The 16368-nt window shown below is 45.9% G+C and overlaps 1 protein-coding gene across 1 annotated transcript in view; it reads left to right on the top strand.

Annotated features, from left to right (window-relative positions):
* Nucleotides 1-16368, top strand: part of LDLR (low density lipoprotein receptor) — a 37145-nt gene that overhangs the window by 6803 nt on the left and 13974 nt on the right. The window contains exons 2-8 of the mRNA XM_059918388.1: nucleotides 4184-4306; nucleotides 5646-5768; nucleotides 8727-9113; nucleotides 11283-11405; nucleotides 13363-13485; nucleotides 14735-14854; nucleotides 15312-15437. Of these exons, the coding sequence (XP_059774371.1) occupies nucleotides 4184-4306; nucleotides 5646-5768; nucleotides 8727-9113; nucleotides 11283-11405; nucleotides 13363-13485; nucleotides 14735-14854; nucleotides 15312-15437 (1125 nt within the window). The remainder of the gene's footprint in view (nucleotides 1-4183; nucleotides 4307-5645; nucleotides 5769-8726; nucleotides 9114-11282; nucleotides 11406-13362; nucleotides 13486-14734; nucleotides 14855-15311; nucleotides 15438-16368) is intronic.

Below are 16368 nucleotides of genomic sequence, written 5' to 3'. Positions count from 1 at the left end.
TCAGCTTCAAAGCTGAACTGTTAGGGACTTCCCTGGTGGTCCAGCGGGTAAGACTTGGCACTCCCAATGAAGGGGGCCTAGGTTCAACCCCTGGCCAGGGAACTAGATCCCGCATGCCGCAACTAAGAAGCCCTCATACCGCAACTAAAAGATCCTGCATGCCACAACTCAGACCCGGCAAAGCCAAAATAAATAAATAAATAATAAAATAAATAAATAAATAAATAAATATTCAAAGTTGAACTGTTAGCCAAGCAAACAGGTAGGTGTTGGGAGGGGGCTTTGCAGCAGAGGGAACTGCAGGGATTTGGGATCTGAGGTTGTGAAATTTTTACCAGATCCAGTACGGAGGCAGGGAATGCCATTTCCATAAGACTGTAATTCACACTGCTTTGGAGTGGGGACAGTTGGTGAAATCTGGTGACCTCAGGGCCTCCCTCTTCCTTGTTTATAGAGGTTTCAGGATGGCATTTTATGGGGAAAATAGATGTCTTGCAGATGGGTGTGTATGAAAGGAAATGGGATGGGTGTAGGGAACACCGGCCACCCATCCGTGAGCTTGGAAAAGAAGTATCCAGGCATGTTCTTTTGCTCCCTTCCAGCTGTGGGCCACCTTCACCTCTCTGCCACCTTATGTCTTGACTTTAACTTAGATGGAGACCACACTTCCATTTTGGCTAAGAATGGGATGAGTTGGAGATTCATAGCTCTTCCTTCATCATCATAAGGTCTGACTTTCACATGTCTTCCAGCCCTGAAGACTTGTTTCCCTACTGATGCTCCCCAAATCTTTATCCACATTCACTGTTCATTTTAAAGAACTGCAGTGGGGACTTCCCTGGTGGCACAGTGGTTAAGAATCCGCCTGCCAGTGCAGGGGACACGGGTTCGATCCCTGGCCCGGGAAGATCCCACATGCCACGGAGCAACTAAGCCCGGGTGTCACAACTACTGAGCCTGCGCGCCTAGAGTCTGTGCTCTGCAACAAGAGAGGCCACCGCAATGAGAAGCCCATGCACTGCATCAAAGAGTAGCCCCCGCCTGCTGCAACTAGAGAAAGCCCACACACGGCAACGAAGACCCAACACAGCCAAAAATATTTAATGAAGAAAGGAAGGAAGAAAGAAAGAAAGGAAGAAAGAACTGCAGTCATCTAATGTATGTCATCTTTCACCTCAAGGACTTGGAAAAAAAATTACCTTCTTATTTTGGGATTATATTCAATGTAAAAAAAAGTTGCAAAGATATTACAGAGAATTCTCATACCCCTCATCCAGTTTCCCCCAATATTAACATCTTACATACTACAGTACGTGTCAAAACTAAGAGATTAACATTTGTATATTACTATGAACTCCAGACTTTCTTTGGATTTCATCCATTTTTTTCCTTAATGGCCCTTTCCTCTTCCAAGATCCAATCCAGTATTTCACATCACATTTGGGCCCTAAAGTCTTTGATCCTAGTCTTAACCAGTTGGTCTCCCAGCTCTTCTAATCGCATACCCTCATTGGTTAAAAAAATTTTGAGGAAGTCCTCCCTAATATAACTATTTATCATATACTGTACTAGTGTATGATGTACATTACAAACCATAACTATACAGAAAGGCAGAAATGTTAAAAAGGTGAGATAAAAATCAGACACACAACATTTAAAAATATCTTGTTATTCGTGATGGCTTCCTACTATAGTTAGTTAAAATCTGAAATTATGATGTAGTCAGAGAAGTGTTTTTTTGCAAAAGTGATTCAGATTCTTTTTCAATTTCTTTTCTCTTATAGGTTATTACAAGATATTAAGTGTATAGTTCCCTGTGCTATACAGTAGGTCCTTGTTGGTCATCTATTTTATATATAGTAGTGTGTATATGTTCATCTCAACCTCCTAATTTATCTGTCCCTCACCCCTTTCCTCTTTGGTAACCATAAGACTGTTCTCTGTGTCTATGGGTCTATTTCTGTTTTGTAAATAAGTTCATTTGTATCTTTTTTTAAAGATTCCACATATAAGCAATATTGTATGATATTTGTCTTTCTCTGTCTGGTTTACTTCACTTAGTATGATAACCTCTAGGTCCATCCATGTTGCTGCAAGTGGCATTATTTAATTCTTTTTTATGGCTGAGTATTAAGGGCAAGTTAATCATTAGCAATTGGGCACAGAAGGCCACATTTCAAAGGGTGTCCTTGATCATTTTGATTTTTTTTTTTTTTGGCTTGACCTTCTATCATATCTGATTAGGTCTCTTTTTATCTTGTACGCTGAGGGTAGGAGGGGCAAAATGCTCATTAATAGGAATAAACTTGGGACTTCCCTGGCGGTCCAGTGGTTAAGACTTTGCCTTCCAGTGCAGGGGGTGTGGGTTCGATTCCTGGTCGCGGAGCTAGGATCCCACATGCCTCGTGGCCAAAACATAAAACAGAAGCATTATTGTAACAAATTCAATAAAGACTTAAAAAAAATAGGAATAAACTTGTCAATGCTGCCATCTAAGGTCGGGAAGTTTGCACATTTACATCCACTCACAGCTCATCAGCTTAAACTCAGTCCCATGGCCACACCTAGCTGCAAGGAAAATTGGGAAATTATAGATCCTCTTTTGGGTCATGTGCCCAGCTAAAACTTGAAGGTCTTAATAATATGGAGAAGGAGGAGGAGAACAGATACTTGGAAACATTCTTCAGTAGTCTCAGAGCTAAAGAATTATTAATGGAAATTCTTTTTTTTTTGCAGGCAACAAAATTTTAATTTACCTGTAACCGTTTACTAGACAAAGTGTAGATGATTCACGTCTTCTAGGTAATACCACCATGGATAAAAACAAATTATGGGTGTTTAAAGAGAATATCAAAGGGAAAAAAATCTAAATACATAAAAAGCCCCAAAGTGTGTAAGATCTTGAATCTTCCTCTCCCATATCCAGAATGAAGGAAGGAGAGACTTCTCCCATGAGAAGAATCATTAAAGGATCTACTGTCTTCTGTTCTTTTTGTCTGGAGTTTTCTCCCAGACAATGCATTCATTAATTGCCTTTGTGCAAGATGAGCTAATGAAAAAATTTTGCACAAACCATTAAACTCTTTTTTTGGTTACGGCTAACATTCAAAATAAATTAATAAAAGAAAAGACATTCTTAATCTTCTTACAAAGGTAATGAAAAATATAAGAAATGTAGCCATCAGTTAAAACTTCTATTTTACATACTATTTGCCTTCAGAACATCTGACTAATCAGGAAAATCCTGTTAGCTTCTTTTTTTGGGGGGGGGGGGTCTTATTTCCTTATCCTGAGATGAACCAGATCATAATTTTTATTGACTGCATTACTTTAGATTACAAAGGGGATCAAAGTTTATATTTAGAGATTAAAGGATTAGTACCAGGTTTTACCAACCAATAAAAGTTTGCTTTGATCATAGATCACACATAACAGTGCATTCTAAATCAAAGCATGATATCTAAAACTAAATGCAGTCAATATTATTTTGTTCTCTTTTCCAAAGTGCAAAAATCATATATTTTAGAAAACTTCCCAAACACTTACTTTGTCCTCATTTTTATCTCAAAATCCAAGTCTTTGTTTTCCTAAGGAAAGTTTTCTCTTGATTAGATCTTTTGTTACTGTGTCTGTCCCATTTCTTTTGATCTGACTTTTAGTTATATGATTATCTTTTCTGCTGGATCTCTGCTCACTGACCTCTACATTAATAATTTCTCATAATTTTTATCTCTTTATAGTTCCTTTCTACGTACTGGAGAAAGCTTTTCAGGTTTTCCTCCAGCTTAATGCTTTTACAGCCTCAATTTTCCTTGGTACTGTTTCCAATACAGATTTGTAATATGCTAAATAATTTTCTTTTCTTTGTTAATGTGCACCCAGTTTCTAATATTTTGTTCCCATAGACCAATGGATCCATACTTTGGACTCAACAACCATGATGCCAAAATCTCATATTGGGGACAAATCTCCCTTTTGGATGTGTTCTTTGCATCCTCCATGATACTTAAATTTCGGTTCATGAAATTTAATTTGTTGTGCGTGTTTCATTTCCTGGGAACTTGACTGTTACAGTAGGGTTGTATTTCTGGTTTGTTCTTCAGTTGGCAGGAAATAGACACAGGGAGCATGGTCGTTTCTAATCCTGACCCTGATCCTTCCTTCTCCTTTCCTTCTCTCTCAGTGGAAGACAAATGTGGGAGAAATGAGTTCCAGTGCCGAGATGGGAAATGCATCTCCTACAAGTGGGTTTGCGACGGGAGCGCTGAGTGCCAGGACGGCTCCGATGAGTCCCAGGAGATGTGCAGTGAGTCCCCTTTGGGCGTGACATGCGTCCTAACCTTGTTTTTTTTAACTCTTTTTTTTAAAATTTAAGTATAGTCGATTTACAACGTTGTGTTAATTTCTGCTGTACAGGGATTTCCCTGGCGGTCCAGTGGTTAAGACTCCACACTTCCACTGCAGGGGGCCGGCGTTGGATCCCTGTTTGGGGAACTAAGACCCTGCAAGCCATGACACAACAAAAAAAATTTTTTTTAATAACTAAATAAACATTTCTGCTGTACAGCAAAGTGATTTGATGATACCGGATGACAGACTCGGTGGAAATTGGCCAGTGTATTGATGTATTCAGCTGTGAATTAGGAAATGGAGAGAGAAGATATTACTGGAACTGGAACTTTCCTTTAAAGCCTTTTTTTTTTTTTTTTTTTTAAATTGAGGTGAAATTCACATAACACAAATTAACCATTTTCAAGTGATCAGTTTGAGACGGAGGGGGTAGGGATAAATTAGGCGTTTGCGATTAACATATACACACTGCTATATATAAAATAGATTAACAACAAGGTCCTACTGTATAGCACAGGGAACTATATTTAATATCCTGTGATAAACTGTAATGGAGAAGAATATATATATATATATATATGAATCACTTTGCTGTACACCTGAAACTAACACAACATTGTAAATCAACTATACTTCAATTTCTTTTTTTTAATTAATTAATTTATTTATATTTTTATTTTTGGCTGTGCTGGGTCTTCGCTGCTGCACGTGGGCCCCCCCTAGCTGCGGCGAGCAGGGGCCACTCTTCTTGGCGGTGCACGGGCTTCTCATTGCAGCGGCCTCTCCTGTTGCGGAGCACAGGCTCTAGGTGCGCGGGCTTCAGTAGTTGCGGCACGTGGGCCCAGTAGTTGTGGCCCGCGGGCTCCAGAGTACAGGCTCAGTAGTTGTGGCACACAGGCCTAGCCGCTCCGCGGCACGTGGGATCCTCCCGGACCAGGGCTCGAACCTGTGTCCCCAGCATTGGCAGGCGGACTCCCAACCACTGCGCCACCAGGGAAGTCCTACTTCAATTTTTAAAAAGCCAAAAAAATTTAAAAATTAAAAAAAGTAAAGTTCAGTAGCATTAATACATTCACAATGCTGTACAACCACCACCTCGATCTCATTCCAAAACCTTTGCAGCACCTAGCTTCTAATTTTTACCAAGCTCCATTAAATGTCCTTCATTTTGACCCAGAAAAGTGGGCTCGGCGCCCCCTGTCAGAAAACTCTGGGTATTTCCCTTGCAAAGCTTGGACTGGCGAGGCGGGTTGGTCTTCCCTCTGGGTTAAGGCTCAATCCTTTTTCTCCCATAGTGTCTGTCACCTGCAAGACGGGGGACTTCAGCTGTGGGGGTCATGTCAACCGCTGCATTCCTGAGTCCTGGAGATGCGACGGCCAGCTGGACTGCGAGAACGGCTCAGACGAGGAAAGCTGTCGTAAGTGGGGTCACTGGCCTGGTGGCCCGTGGGTCCTGGCCTTGTCCAAGTGACCCGACCGGGTTCCTGGCTGAGGTCGGAGTTTGTTCCCCAAGCTGAGGGTTCTGTGAAGAAACAGGCCGAGAGTCTTGGAGGGGAAGGCACTTTGCAGCTGGTTCTGTCTTGGCTCTTTGATTTTATTCATTATTTATAATTTCATTTTCAATTGCATAGGTTTTTTTTTTTTTAACAAAATAAGGCTCTTTAAAAAAAAAAGAACAAAAAACCCTGGGGAAAATTTAAATAACTGAGATCACATCAAATATTCAAGTTCACAAAATATGAAAACCCTTAAGAGAGTCTTAAAAAAAACTAAAAAGGAGGAGTTCCCTGGTGGCCAGGTGGTTAGGATTCCGGGCTTTCACTGCCATGGCCAGGGTTCAATCCCCGGTCGGGGAACTGAGATCCCACAAGCCATAAGACCCAAAAAGTGAGTGTTTGCTTACATTTACCTTAGAAATGCACGTCTAACCTTGGTTAGTGGTCATCTGATGAAACAGCTCCCTGGGGAACATTTTAATAAATTTTATTTATTTATTTATTTATTTTTGCCTGAGTTGGGTCTTCGTTGCTGGGCGCAGGCTTTCTCTAGTTGCGGCGAGTGGGGGCTACTGTTCGTTGCGGAGTGTGGGCTTCTCATTGCGGTGGCTTCTTTTGTTGCAGAGCACAGGCTCTAGGCACGCGGGCTTCCATTGTTGTGGCTTGCAGGCTCTAGAGCGCAGGCTCAGTGGTTGTGGTGCACGGGCTTAGTTGCTCCGCGGCATGTGGGATCTTCCCAGACCAGGGCTCGAACCCATTGTCCCCTGCAATGGCAGGCGGATTCTTAACCACTGCACCACCAGGGAAGTCCCTGGGGAAAATTTTTAAATAAAATGGATTGGTGCCCTTTTCCAGGCATTCTATTTTTCTTCCAGCTTTATTGAGATACAGTGGACATGTAACATTGTATAAGTTTAGTGTCTGATGTGATGATCTGATACATGTATATATTGTGAAATGATTACAACAATAGGGTTAGTTAACACTTCCATTACTTCACATAATTACCAATTTTTTTTGGCTCTTTAATAATACCAGCAAAGCCAGGGGGTGCAGGGGGAATGAGTGAAACAGGTGGAGGAGATTAATAGGTACCAACTTCTGCTGTAAAATAAATGTCACAGGGATGTAATGCACAGCATGGGGAATATAGTCAATAATATATATATTTTTTAATTAATTAATTAATTTATTTATTTATTGGCTGCGTTGGGTCTTCGTTGCTGTGCGCGGGCTTTCTCTAGTTGCATTGAGTGGGGGCTACTCTTTGTTGCAGTGCGCTGGCTTCTCATTGCAGTGACTTCTCTTGTGGAGCATAGGCTCTAGGCGTGCGGGCTTCAGTAGTTGTGGCATGTGGGCTCACTAGTTGTGGCTCCCAGGATCTAGAGCGCAGGCTCAGTAGTTGTGGCGCACAGGCTTAATTGCTCCGCAGCATGTGGGATCTTCCCAGACCAGGGATCGAACCCGTGTCCCCTGCACTGGCAGGCGGATTCTTAACCACTGCGCCACCAGGGAAGTCCAGTCAATAATATTGTAATAACTTTGTAGGGTGACACATGGTAACTAGACTTATATGATGTTTTTTGTTTGTTTGTTTTTTCCTTCAGTCACACTATGGGGCTTACAGTATCTCAGTTCCCCGACCATGGATTGAACTCGGGCCACAGCAGTGAAAGCCCGGAATCCTAACTACAAGGCCACCAGGGAACTCCCTAGACTTACAGCAGTGATCATTTTGCACCGTCTAAAAATACTGAATCAGGACTTCCCTGGCGGTACAGTGGTTAAGACTCCTCGCTTCTGCTGCACAGGGCGCATGTTTGATCCCTGGTCGGGGAACTAGGATTCCTCATGCTGCGCGGCGTGGCCAAAAAAATAAATAAATAAAAAATAAAAATAAAAATACTGAATCACTGTCTTGTACACCTGAAACTAATATAATATTGTAAGTCAATTATACTTTAATTAAAAAATCCAATGTCATTATAAATAAAAATAATCAAATAATAGTAACAGCAAACTTTTTTGCCAACCTTTTTTTTAAATTATTGAAGTATAGTTAATTTACAATGTTGTGTTAGTTTCAGGTGTGCAGCAAAGCGACTCAATTACACACACATATATTATATATTCTTATACATATATTCTTTTTCATATTCTTTTCCATTATAGTTTATTATATGATATTGACTATATTCCCTGTGCACACTTTTTTTTGACTGCGTTGGGACTTAGTTGAGGCATGCAGGATCTTTGTTGAAGCACGTGGGATCTTTCGTTTCCTCGCTGGGGCTTCTTTCTCTGTAGTTGTAGGGCACAGGCTTCTCTTTAGTTGTGGCGTGTGGGTTTTCTCTCTCTGCTTGTGGCACGTAGACTCCAGAGTGCGTGGGATCCGTAGTTTGTGGCACACAGGCTCTCTAGTTGAGGCTCACGAGCTCAGTAGTTGTGGTGCGGGGGTTTAGTTGCCCCCGCCCCGGCTTGAGGGATCTCAGTTCCCTGACCAGTGATTGAACCTGCATCTCCTGCATTGGTAGGTGGGTTCTTTACCACTAGACCACCAGGGAAGTCCCCTGTGCAAAGTCATACCGCTTCCCATGTGCCCAGCCCAACGTGAGAACTTTACACCCCAAGTCCTCAGCAACGCCTTAAGACACAAACAGATGAGGGAACTGAGGCACAGAGGGGGCCCAGGAGCTGGGCATTCTTCCCGCCAGGGCAGTGGTTCCGTGTTCAGGGTTCCTGACCACTGCCTCGAGCTCCTGACCACTGAGCTCTGGCCTCTCCTCGGCTCAGTGTCCCCATCTGTGCGATGGGCTGGTGTCGGGATGTGGTGGGAGGCTCCCCGCTGACCGGGCTGTCGTCTCCTGTCCGTCCCCGCAGCCCCCAAGACGTGCTCCCAGGACGAGTTCCGCTGCAATGACGGCAAGTGCATCGCCCCGAAGTTCGTCTGCGACTCGGACCTGGACTGCTTAGACGGCTCAGACGAGGTGTCCTGCCCCGTGCCCACCTGCGGCCCTGCCAGCTTCCAGTGCAACAGCACCACTTGCATCCCCGAGCTCTGGGCCTGCGACGGCGACCCCGACTGCGAAGACGGCTCGGACGAGTGGCCGCAGCACTGTGGGGACCCCCAGCCGTCGGTCCCCGCATGGGACAACAACCCCTGCTCAGCTCTCGAGTTCCACTGCCGCAGCGGCGAATGCATCCACTCCAGCTGGCACTGCGACCACGACCCCGACTGCAAGGACAAGTCTGACGAGGAGAACTGTGGTAGGGGCGCCGCACGGGTCCCCTCATCTGTCCCCGGGCTCCCCCAAGTCAGGGGCAGGGGCAGTGCCTTTAGGTGGTTGAATGGTTTCGCATCACATAGCAAGAAAGTCGGTCCCGTTTCATGTTTCTTTCAGTCTTTCCAGTCACATGGAGGACAAGCTATCCTCCGAAGAGCGCTCAGTCTGGAACACTTATTTAATTAATCTCTTTTGCCCAGGGGAGCAAACCACAATCTGCAGTATAATTTGGGTCCAGAAAGGATCCTGGGCTCCGGGCCTGGCTGGTGTCGTCCGTGCTGTGTGACCCTTGGCCAGGGACTTAACCTCACTGTGCTGTGGTCTCCTCCCCTGCAGATGGGGCAACAGCGTCGGCCTTTGCGGGCCTCGGTTAGAATCCAGTGCCATACGATCGAACTTGCTGTGATGCTGCCCAGTGCACAAGTGCTGGCCAGTGTGGCTGGTGCCACTGAAAGATGGAATTCTTAGGTTGATTTCATTTTAACTCATTGAAACTTAAATAGCCACACGTGGTTAGTGACGACTGTGATGGAGACGTGGCCCCGAGTCAGTGCTCCCTGAATCAGGGCCGTTCTTGCACGGCTAGTGGGTCGTTTTCGTCCTTCTGTTTCTTTGGCATCTTTGCCCACGTGCACAGTGTTCAGAGTTGCAATTGCTGTATAGGTGTAATTAGACTTTTTATTTTTTTATTATTATTTTTTCCCTTTTCTTTCTGGCCGCCCCACATGGCATGCGGGATCTTAGTCCCCGACCAGGGATCGAACCTGCGCCCCCTGCATTTGAAGCGTGGAGTCTCAACCACTGGACTGCTAGGGAAGTCCCGTAATTAGACTTTTTAAAATGTCACCTTTTAAAAACGATTGAAGGGCCTTCCAGCGTGCGGAGTCTAGTGCACCTGGCCGGGTTCAGTCCCTGGCCAGGGAACTAGATCCCGCATGCCGCAACTAAAGACCCCACGTGTTGCAACGAAGATCCCGCATAATCCCACCCGCGGCAACGAAGATCCCACGTGCCACAACTAAGACCCGGCGCAGTCAAAAAATAAATAAAACAAAACAAAACAGTTGAAGACTGTATGTGATCGATCGGTTCTAAAACTGAACACCCTGGCAGTCCAGTGGTTAGGACTCCGCTCTTTCACTGCCAAGGGCTGGGGTTCAGTCCCTGGTTGGGGAACTGAGATCCCACAAGCCCCACGGCGAGGCCAAAAATAAAAAATAAATAAGTAAATAAACAAATAAAACTGAACACAAACTCATTTAATCCCCATGACTTGTGAGAGCATGCTTCCCTCATTCTTTACAGATGAGGAAACTGAGGCACAGAAAGGCGGGGTAACCCTCTGAGGACACACACCTGTGAACCCGAACCATCCCTGATCACCCCACCATGTTAACTCTCATCAGAGAGCATGTTTCGCGAGAGTTATGTTCAGCTGTATTTTTTTCCTTAATGCAAAGATAGACACAGGGGTTAAAAATAGGATCATTCTAAATACACAGAGCAAAACAAAAAATAGGATCATTCTCCTCTTTTACCTAGGTCACAGCAGAGCAAGTATCCACTTGAAAATAACGAGCTCCAGACATTTGCATATTTTTAAAAAGGTGGATGGGGAGGATCATTCTGCCCATAGATTTATCATCTTTTTTCACTGACCTCCTGAAATCGAATTTTCAAATTGTAAACATTTTTATAGTGAAATGTAACCCATGGGAAAGTGCAGAAAACATAAGCTTAGAGCTTAATGAATTAGGGTAAAGCGAAAACCTGTTGGAGGTCAAGGTCTGGACCATGGTTAGAATGACCCTATTCTAGTCATCACGTGTGTCCGCCAAGATTTCATTGTAATGGCCTTTTTAGGTAGTGTCAACTCAAACATGTTTTACGTTTGCAGTGTGAATCATTTGAAGGGCTGTATGATACTCAGTGGTATTGATATGATTTATCATAACTTACCTGGGCTGGGCCTCTGTCTGGGTTGGGACCACATCACTGCTTTTCTGCAGAGAATGGCCTGTTGGGTCTGCCAGCTTTTTAATGAATTTCCTGCATACGAGGACAGACTGGAGAGAAGTCTAAGAAAACGGTTGTGTCAGGGTGCTTTCCTGCCCGCTTTCGTATTTTCCACACCTGGCTCTGTCTTTCCCAGCCGTGGCCACCTGCCGGCCTGACGAGTTCCAGTGCTCGGATGGGACCTGCATCCACGGCAGCCGGCAGTGCGACAGGGAGTATGATTGTAAGGACCTGAGCGACGAGCTGGGCTGCATCAATGGTAAGCTCTGCCCCGCCAGGGTCCCAGGCCATGGGGAGATGTGGCGGGACGAGCATGGTGCATCCCAGACAAGGGAGGAGCCTCCTGTGTGTCCTTGGGCAAGTTACTTGACCTCTCTGAGCCTCACTTCCACTTATCTGCCAAATGGGCAAAATGAAAGCACCTACTTGAGAACTGTGAGATTTAATGCGGTTGGAGTGTACAGAGCTCATGTCCCTGAGCTCAGAGTTACATGCACAGTACAATTCCATGTAAAGCACTTTGCTGAATTTACAACATAGCAGTTCCGCTCCTGGGAAACTTGCACTGGGAGAGAAGCTCTAGAACAGGCAGAGCAGCACTGTCCTAACAGCAAAACACTGGAAGCAACCCGAATGTTCATCAGCAGTAGAATTAATTTAAATATTTATTTATTTATTTTATTTATTTATTTATTTATTTATTTATTATGGCTGCGTTGGGTCTTCGTTGCTGTGCGCGGGCTTTCTCTAGTTGCAGCCAGCGGGGGCTACTCTTTGTTGCGGTGCGCAGGCTTCTCATTACGGAGGCTTCTCTTGTTGCAGAGCATGGGCTCTAGGCGTACTGGCTTCTGTAGTTGTGGCACACGGGCTCAGTAGTTGCGGCTCACGGGTTCTAGAGCACAAGCTCAGTAGCTGTGGCTCGCAGGCTTAGTTGCTCCGCAGCATGTGGGATCTTCCCAGACCAGAGATTGAACCCGTGTTCCCTGCATTGGCAGGTGGATTCTTAACCACTGCGCCACCAGGGAAGTCCCAACATATTTTTTTAATTGTGGTAAAATACCTATAACATAAAATTTACCATCTTAACCATTTTTAAGGGTCAAGTTCAGTAGTGCTAAGTAACCATCACCACGATCCATTGCCAGAACTCTTTTCATCTTCCCAAATTGAAACTCTGTCCCCGTGAAACACTCACTCCCCATCCCCCTCCCCCAGCCCCTGGCACCCACCATTCTACTTTCTGTCTCTGTGAATTTGACTCCTCTAGGGACCTCATGTAAGTGGAATCACACAGTATTTGTCTTTGTGTGACTGGCTTATTTCACTGAGCATGCATGATGTCTTCAATGTACATCCATGTTGTAGCAGGTGTTAGAATTTCCTCCCTTTTTAAGGCTGAATAACATTCTATTGTGTGGATGGACCACATTTTGTTTATCCAGTTATCTGTGGATGGATACTTGGGTTGCTTCCACCCCTTGGCTGTTGTGAGTAGTGCTGCTGTGAACAGGGGTATATGGAAATAATTTTAAACGGCACACAGTGGAATACCATACAGCTGAGAAAATGAGGCTACAGCCCTTGTCTTCAGCCCAGGCAAACCTCATAACCTTGGGGTTGGGAGCAAGAAGGAAGTTGCAGGAATTTACTGGGTACAGTTATTATATCATACTCAAAAACAAGCAAAATTCAACAATATGTGTTCATTCATACATGTTTGATAGAATGATTAATGAAAAAATAAGGAAATGGTAAACCCATAATTAAAGACTATCATTACCTCTGGGGGTAGCAGAGAGTAGGGGGACGGGATGGCAAAGACCACTATAATAGTCTCCGTCAGGGCCCAATGGTACAGGCCAGATAGTAAGTATTTTCAGCTTTGTGGGCCATAGTCTCAATTACAACTACTGGACTCTGCTATTATAGCGTAAAATCCACCACTGACGGTATGTAAATGAATGGGCAGGGCTGTGTGCCAATAAAACTTTATTTAAACCAACAGGCAGTGGGCCAGAGTTTCCCAGCCCCTGCTCTTGGTGACATTCTAATTCTTAAGCTGAGTGGAGGCTTCACAGGTGTTCAATAATTATTCTGTTTTATTACCAAATACGTTTGCATCTATTCTTGCGTGAATAAGCTATCATATTAATAAAAAGCACCAAGTGGGCTCCTGCTGCCCAGAAGCACCTGATCCTCCTCTGTGGCTCTCATAGTGACTCTGTGTGAGGGACCCAACAAGTTCAAGTGCCAAAGCGGCGAGTGCATCTCCCTGGACAAAGTGTGCAACTCAGTCAGGGACTGCCGGGACTGGTCGGATGAACCCCTCAAGGAGTGCGGTGAGCCCCGGGGTGCGGGCAGCTGGCAGAGCAGGGGTGGGACCCAGACGTGGGTGCTGCAGTGCTGCGAGGGGCTGGCCCACCCAGGCCCACAAGTGCTGTGGGGCGAGACAGATGGGGTGGGGGGTGCTGGGGATAAGTGGATTGGCTTCTAAGCCTTAGTTTTCCCAGTTGTAAAATGGGACAGTAACTGCTCCCACATCCTAGGGCTGCTGGGGATCAAATGATGCAATGCATGTAGTTTTAGCAGTGCTGTGACCCATATTTTGGACTTTATAGGCCATAAGGTCTGTGTCACAGCTCTTCAACTTGGCCATTGTAGCAGAAAAGCAGCCATACAGATGCATACACGTGCATATGAATGCTTGGGGCCGTGCTCCAAGGAAACTTTTATTATGGACACAGAAACTTGAATTTCATAGAACTTTTTCATGAAATACCATTTTGCTTTCGATTCTTATTTTTCTTTTCAACTATTTTTAAATGTAAAAACCCTTCTTAGCTGTGTAAGAGCAGGTGGAGGGCTGGCTTTGGCCCATGCCTGGTATAGAGGGTAAGAACATAGATTCTGGAGCTGAGTGCCCTGGGTTCGAGTCCAGCGCTGTGATCTTGGGCAGGTCATTTAACCTGGCCGTGCCTCAGTTTCTTTCCCCAGCTGTAGTTCCCTTGCCTTTAGGGTTGTAGGGAGGATTAAATGGGTTAATATATGTAACTGTAGGAAGTCGTATGTGGCTTTTATTTTTTATAATTAAAAAAATTGTAATTATGGTTAAAAAAAAAAAACATAAAATTTACCATCTTAACCATTTTTAGTGAAGTTCAGTAGTGTTTTAAGTACATTCACGTTGTTGTGCAACCATCACCACCATCCATCTCCGGAACTATTTCATCTTGCAGAACTGAGACTCTGTCCCCGTTAAACACTAACTCCCCCTCCCCCTCCCCCAGCCTCTGCACCCACCATCCTACCTTCTGTCCCTATGAATTTGACTCCAGTAGGGGCCTCGAGGTGGAATAGTGCAGTATTTGTCCTTCTATACCTGGCTTATTTCACTCACTGTAACATCCTCGTGGTTCATCCATGGCGTCCCACGTGACAGTGGCTGAGTGCTCTTAGGAGTCATGGCGCTTCTGCAGCTGCACAGTCATTGTGGTGATTATAATGATGACGGCGAAATAGCACAGGGTGGCGGGAGACGGGCGGCTGGAGGCCAGAGAGTGACCGGTCCCCATCCCCCACCTGGCACAGGGACCAACGAGTGTCTGGACAACAAGGGCGGCTGCTCCCACATCTGCAACGACCTCAAGATCGGCTATGAGTGCCTGTGTCCTGAGGGTTTCCGGCTGGTGGACAAGCACAGATGTGAAGGTGATTCCCGAGCCCCGGCCCTTCCCCTGGACATGGGGAAGGTCAAGCCCTCAGCCTCAGTTTTCCCATCCATTAAGTGGGCGTGGGCGCCGTCCCCTCTGCACAGGGCTGGTAGGAGGCCAGGTGCACGGGTCAACTGTCGCTGGCTTGGCTCTCAGAGAGCACTTGCTTCTGGCCTTTGGGGATTAATAATTAAGAAAGAAATCTCAGCTGACGCAGCTTGGCCCTGCTGGCTGTGCCCTGAGGTGAACGGTGAGGTCGGGGTCACTGTTAGAGGTGACACTTGGCTGTTTCCAAGATTTTGTTGGTCAGAGTCCCCGGCCCTGGAGGTCTTCCCCAGAGGGGATGACCTGTCCCCCATTTGCCACTGGGATGCACGGCCTTTGGTCAGAGCCCATGGCTCCATCTGCGCCCCGTGGGGAAGATGCCCCAAATCTCTCTGTGTCCCATTCCGCAGATATCGATGAGTGTCAGGACCCCGACGCCTGCAGCCAGCTCTGCGTGAACCTCGAGGGCAGCTACAAGTGCCAGTGTGAGGAGGGCTTCCAGCTGGAGCCCCTCACCAAGGCCTGCAAGGCCGTGGGTGAGTGCAGGGAGGCGGCGGGAGGGGGAGCGAACATGGTGGGGAATTTTATCATCTGAACTTTGCACCGACTGCAATGACCCTGGGGTAGACCATCTGCTCCTGAGACCTCTGGTGGGTGAACACCACAGCCTAGTTAGGAATTGGGCTAGGGAGCTGCCCACACCTGTCCGGCTTCTCTGAAGACGCAGATCAATCCCGTGGGGGATGGTTTGTAGCCCCCAGTCCCATGACGGGCTTCAGGGCACAAGAAATGGAAAGCCATGGCCTGAATAGCCTGCACCCCTCCAGTAAATCCATTGAAAAGAGACCAAAATATAATTGCTCATAATGAAACAAAACAGTAGAAATCACTGAGTTCTACCTGACGTTTAGGTTAGAACTGCACCATGCACTAATTCTTAGAATCACCTAAATCAAGGGATCCCATGGTTTTGGAGGCGTAGCTGTCCTGGTGAAGTTGACAGGTCACCCAAACATTCTTTGTCTTCTGTCGTGTTCTGCTCTTGCAGTGTGATTCCAAATGAGGGCCAGTTTTGCAGAAATATTTTAGAGCTGTTTCCCCTAGGGCCTGTCAGTCGTCATCCCTCTGACGGCTCCCTGGCTTCCCTCTGTCACATCCCCGTGCGTGAAGCCCTCCAGGATTTGAGATTTCATTTTCATCCCATTCTGTAGGGTCAGGTCCCTACAGATGCCATCCCAGCTGGAATGGTGTCGTTGGAAGGGATATTCTGAGGGGGGTCAGTTGTAGAAGGCTCGGTGTGTTGGTGGATATTGATGTCATGGATATAGCACAGCCCCCAGAGTCAAAGTGACCCAGGTTCGAATCCCAGCTCTGCCACCCACTAGCTGTGTGACCTTGGGCAAGTCACTTCCCCTCTCTGAGCCTTAATCCCCTTATCTGTACAGGGAGTTGACAACAGCCCCTGCC

Source organism: Balaenoptera ricei, chromosome 3 (genome assembly GCF_028023285.1).
Source record: "Balaenoptera ricei isolate mBalRic1 chromosome 3, mBalRic1.hap2, whole genome shotgun sequence".
NCBI classification, from domain to species: Eukaryota; Metazoa; Chordata; class Mammalia; order Artiodactyla; family Balaenopteridae; genus Balaenoptera; species Balaenoptera ricei.
Note: the sequence above shows the minus strand (reverse complement) of the source record. Positions and strands in the feature narration are given on the sequence as shown.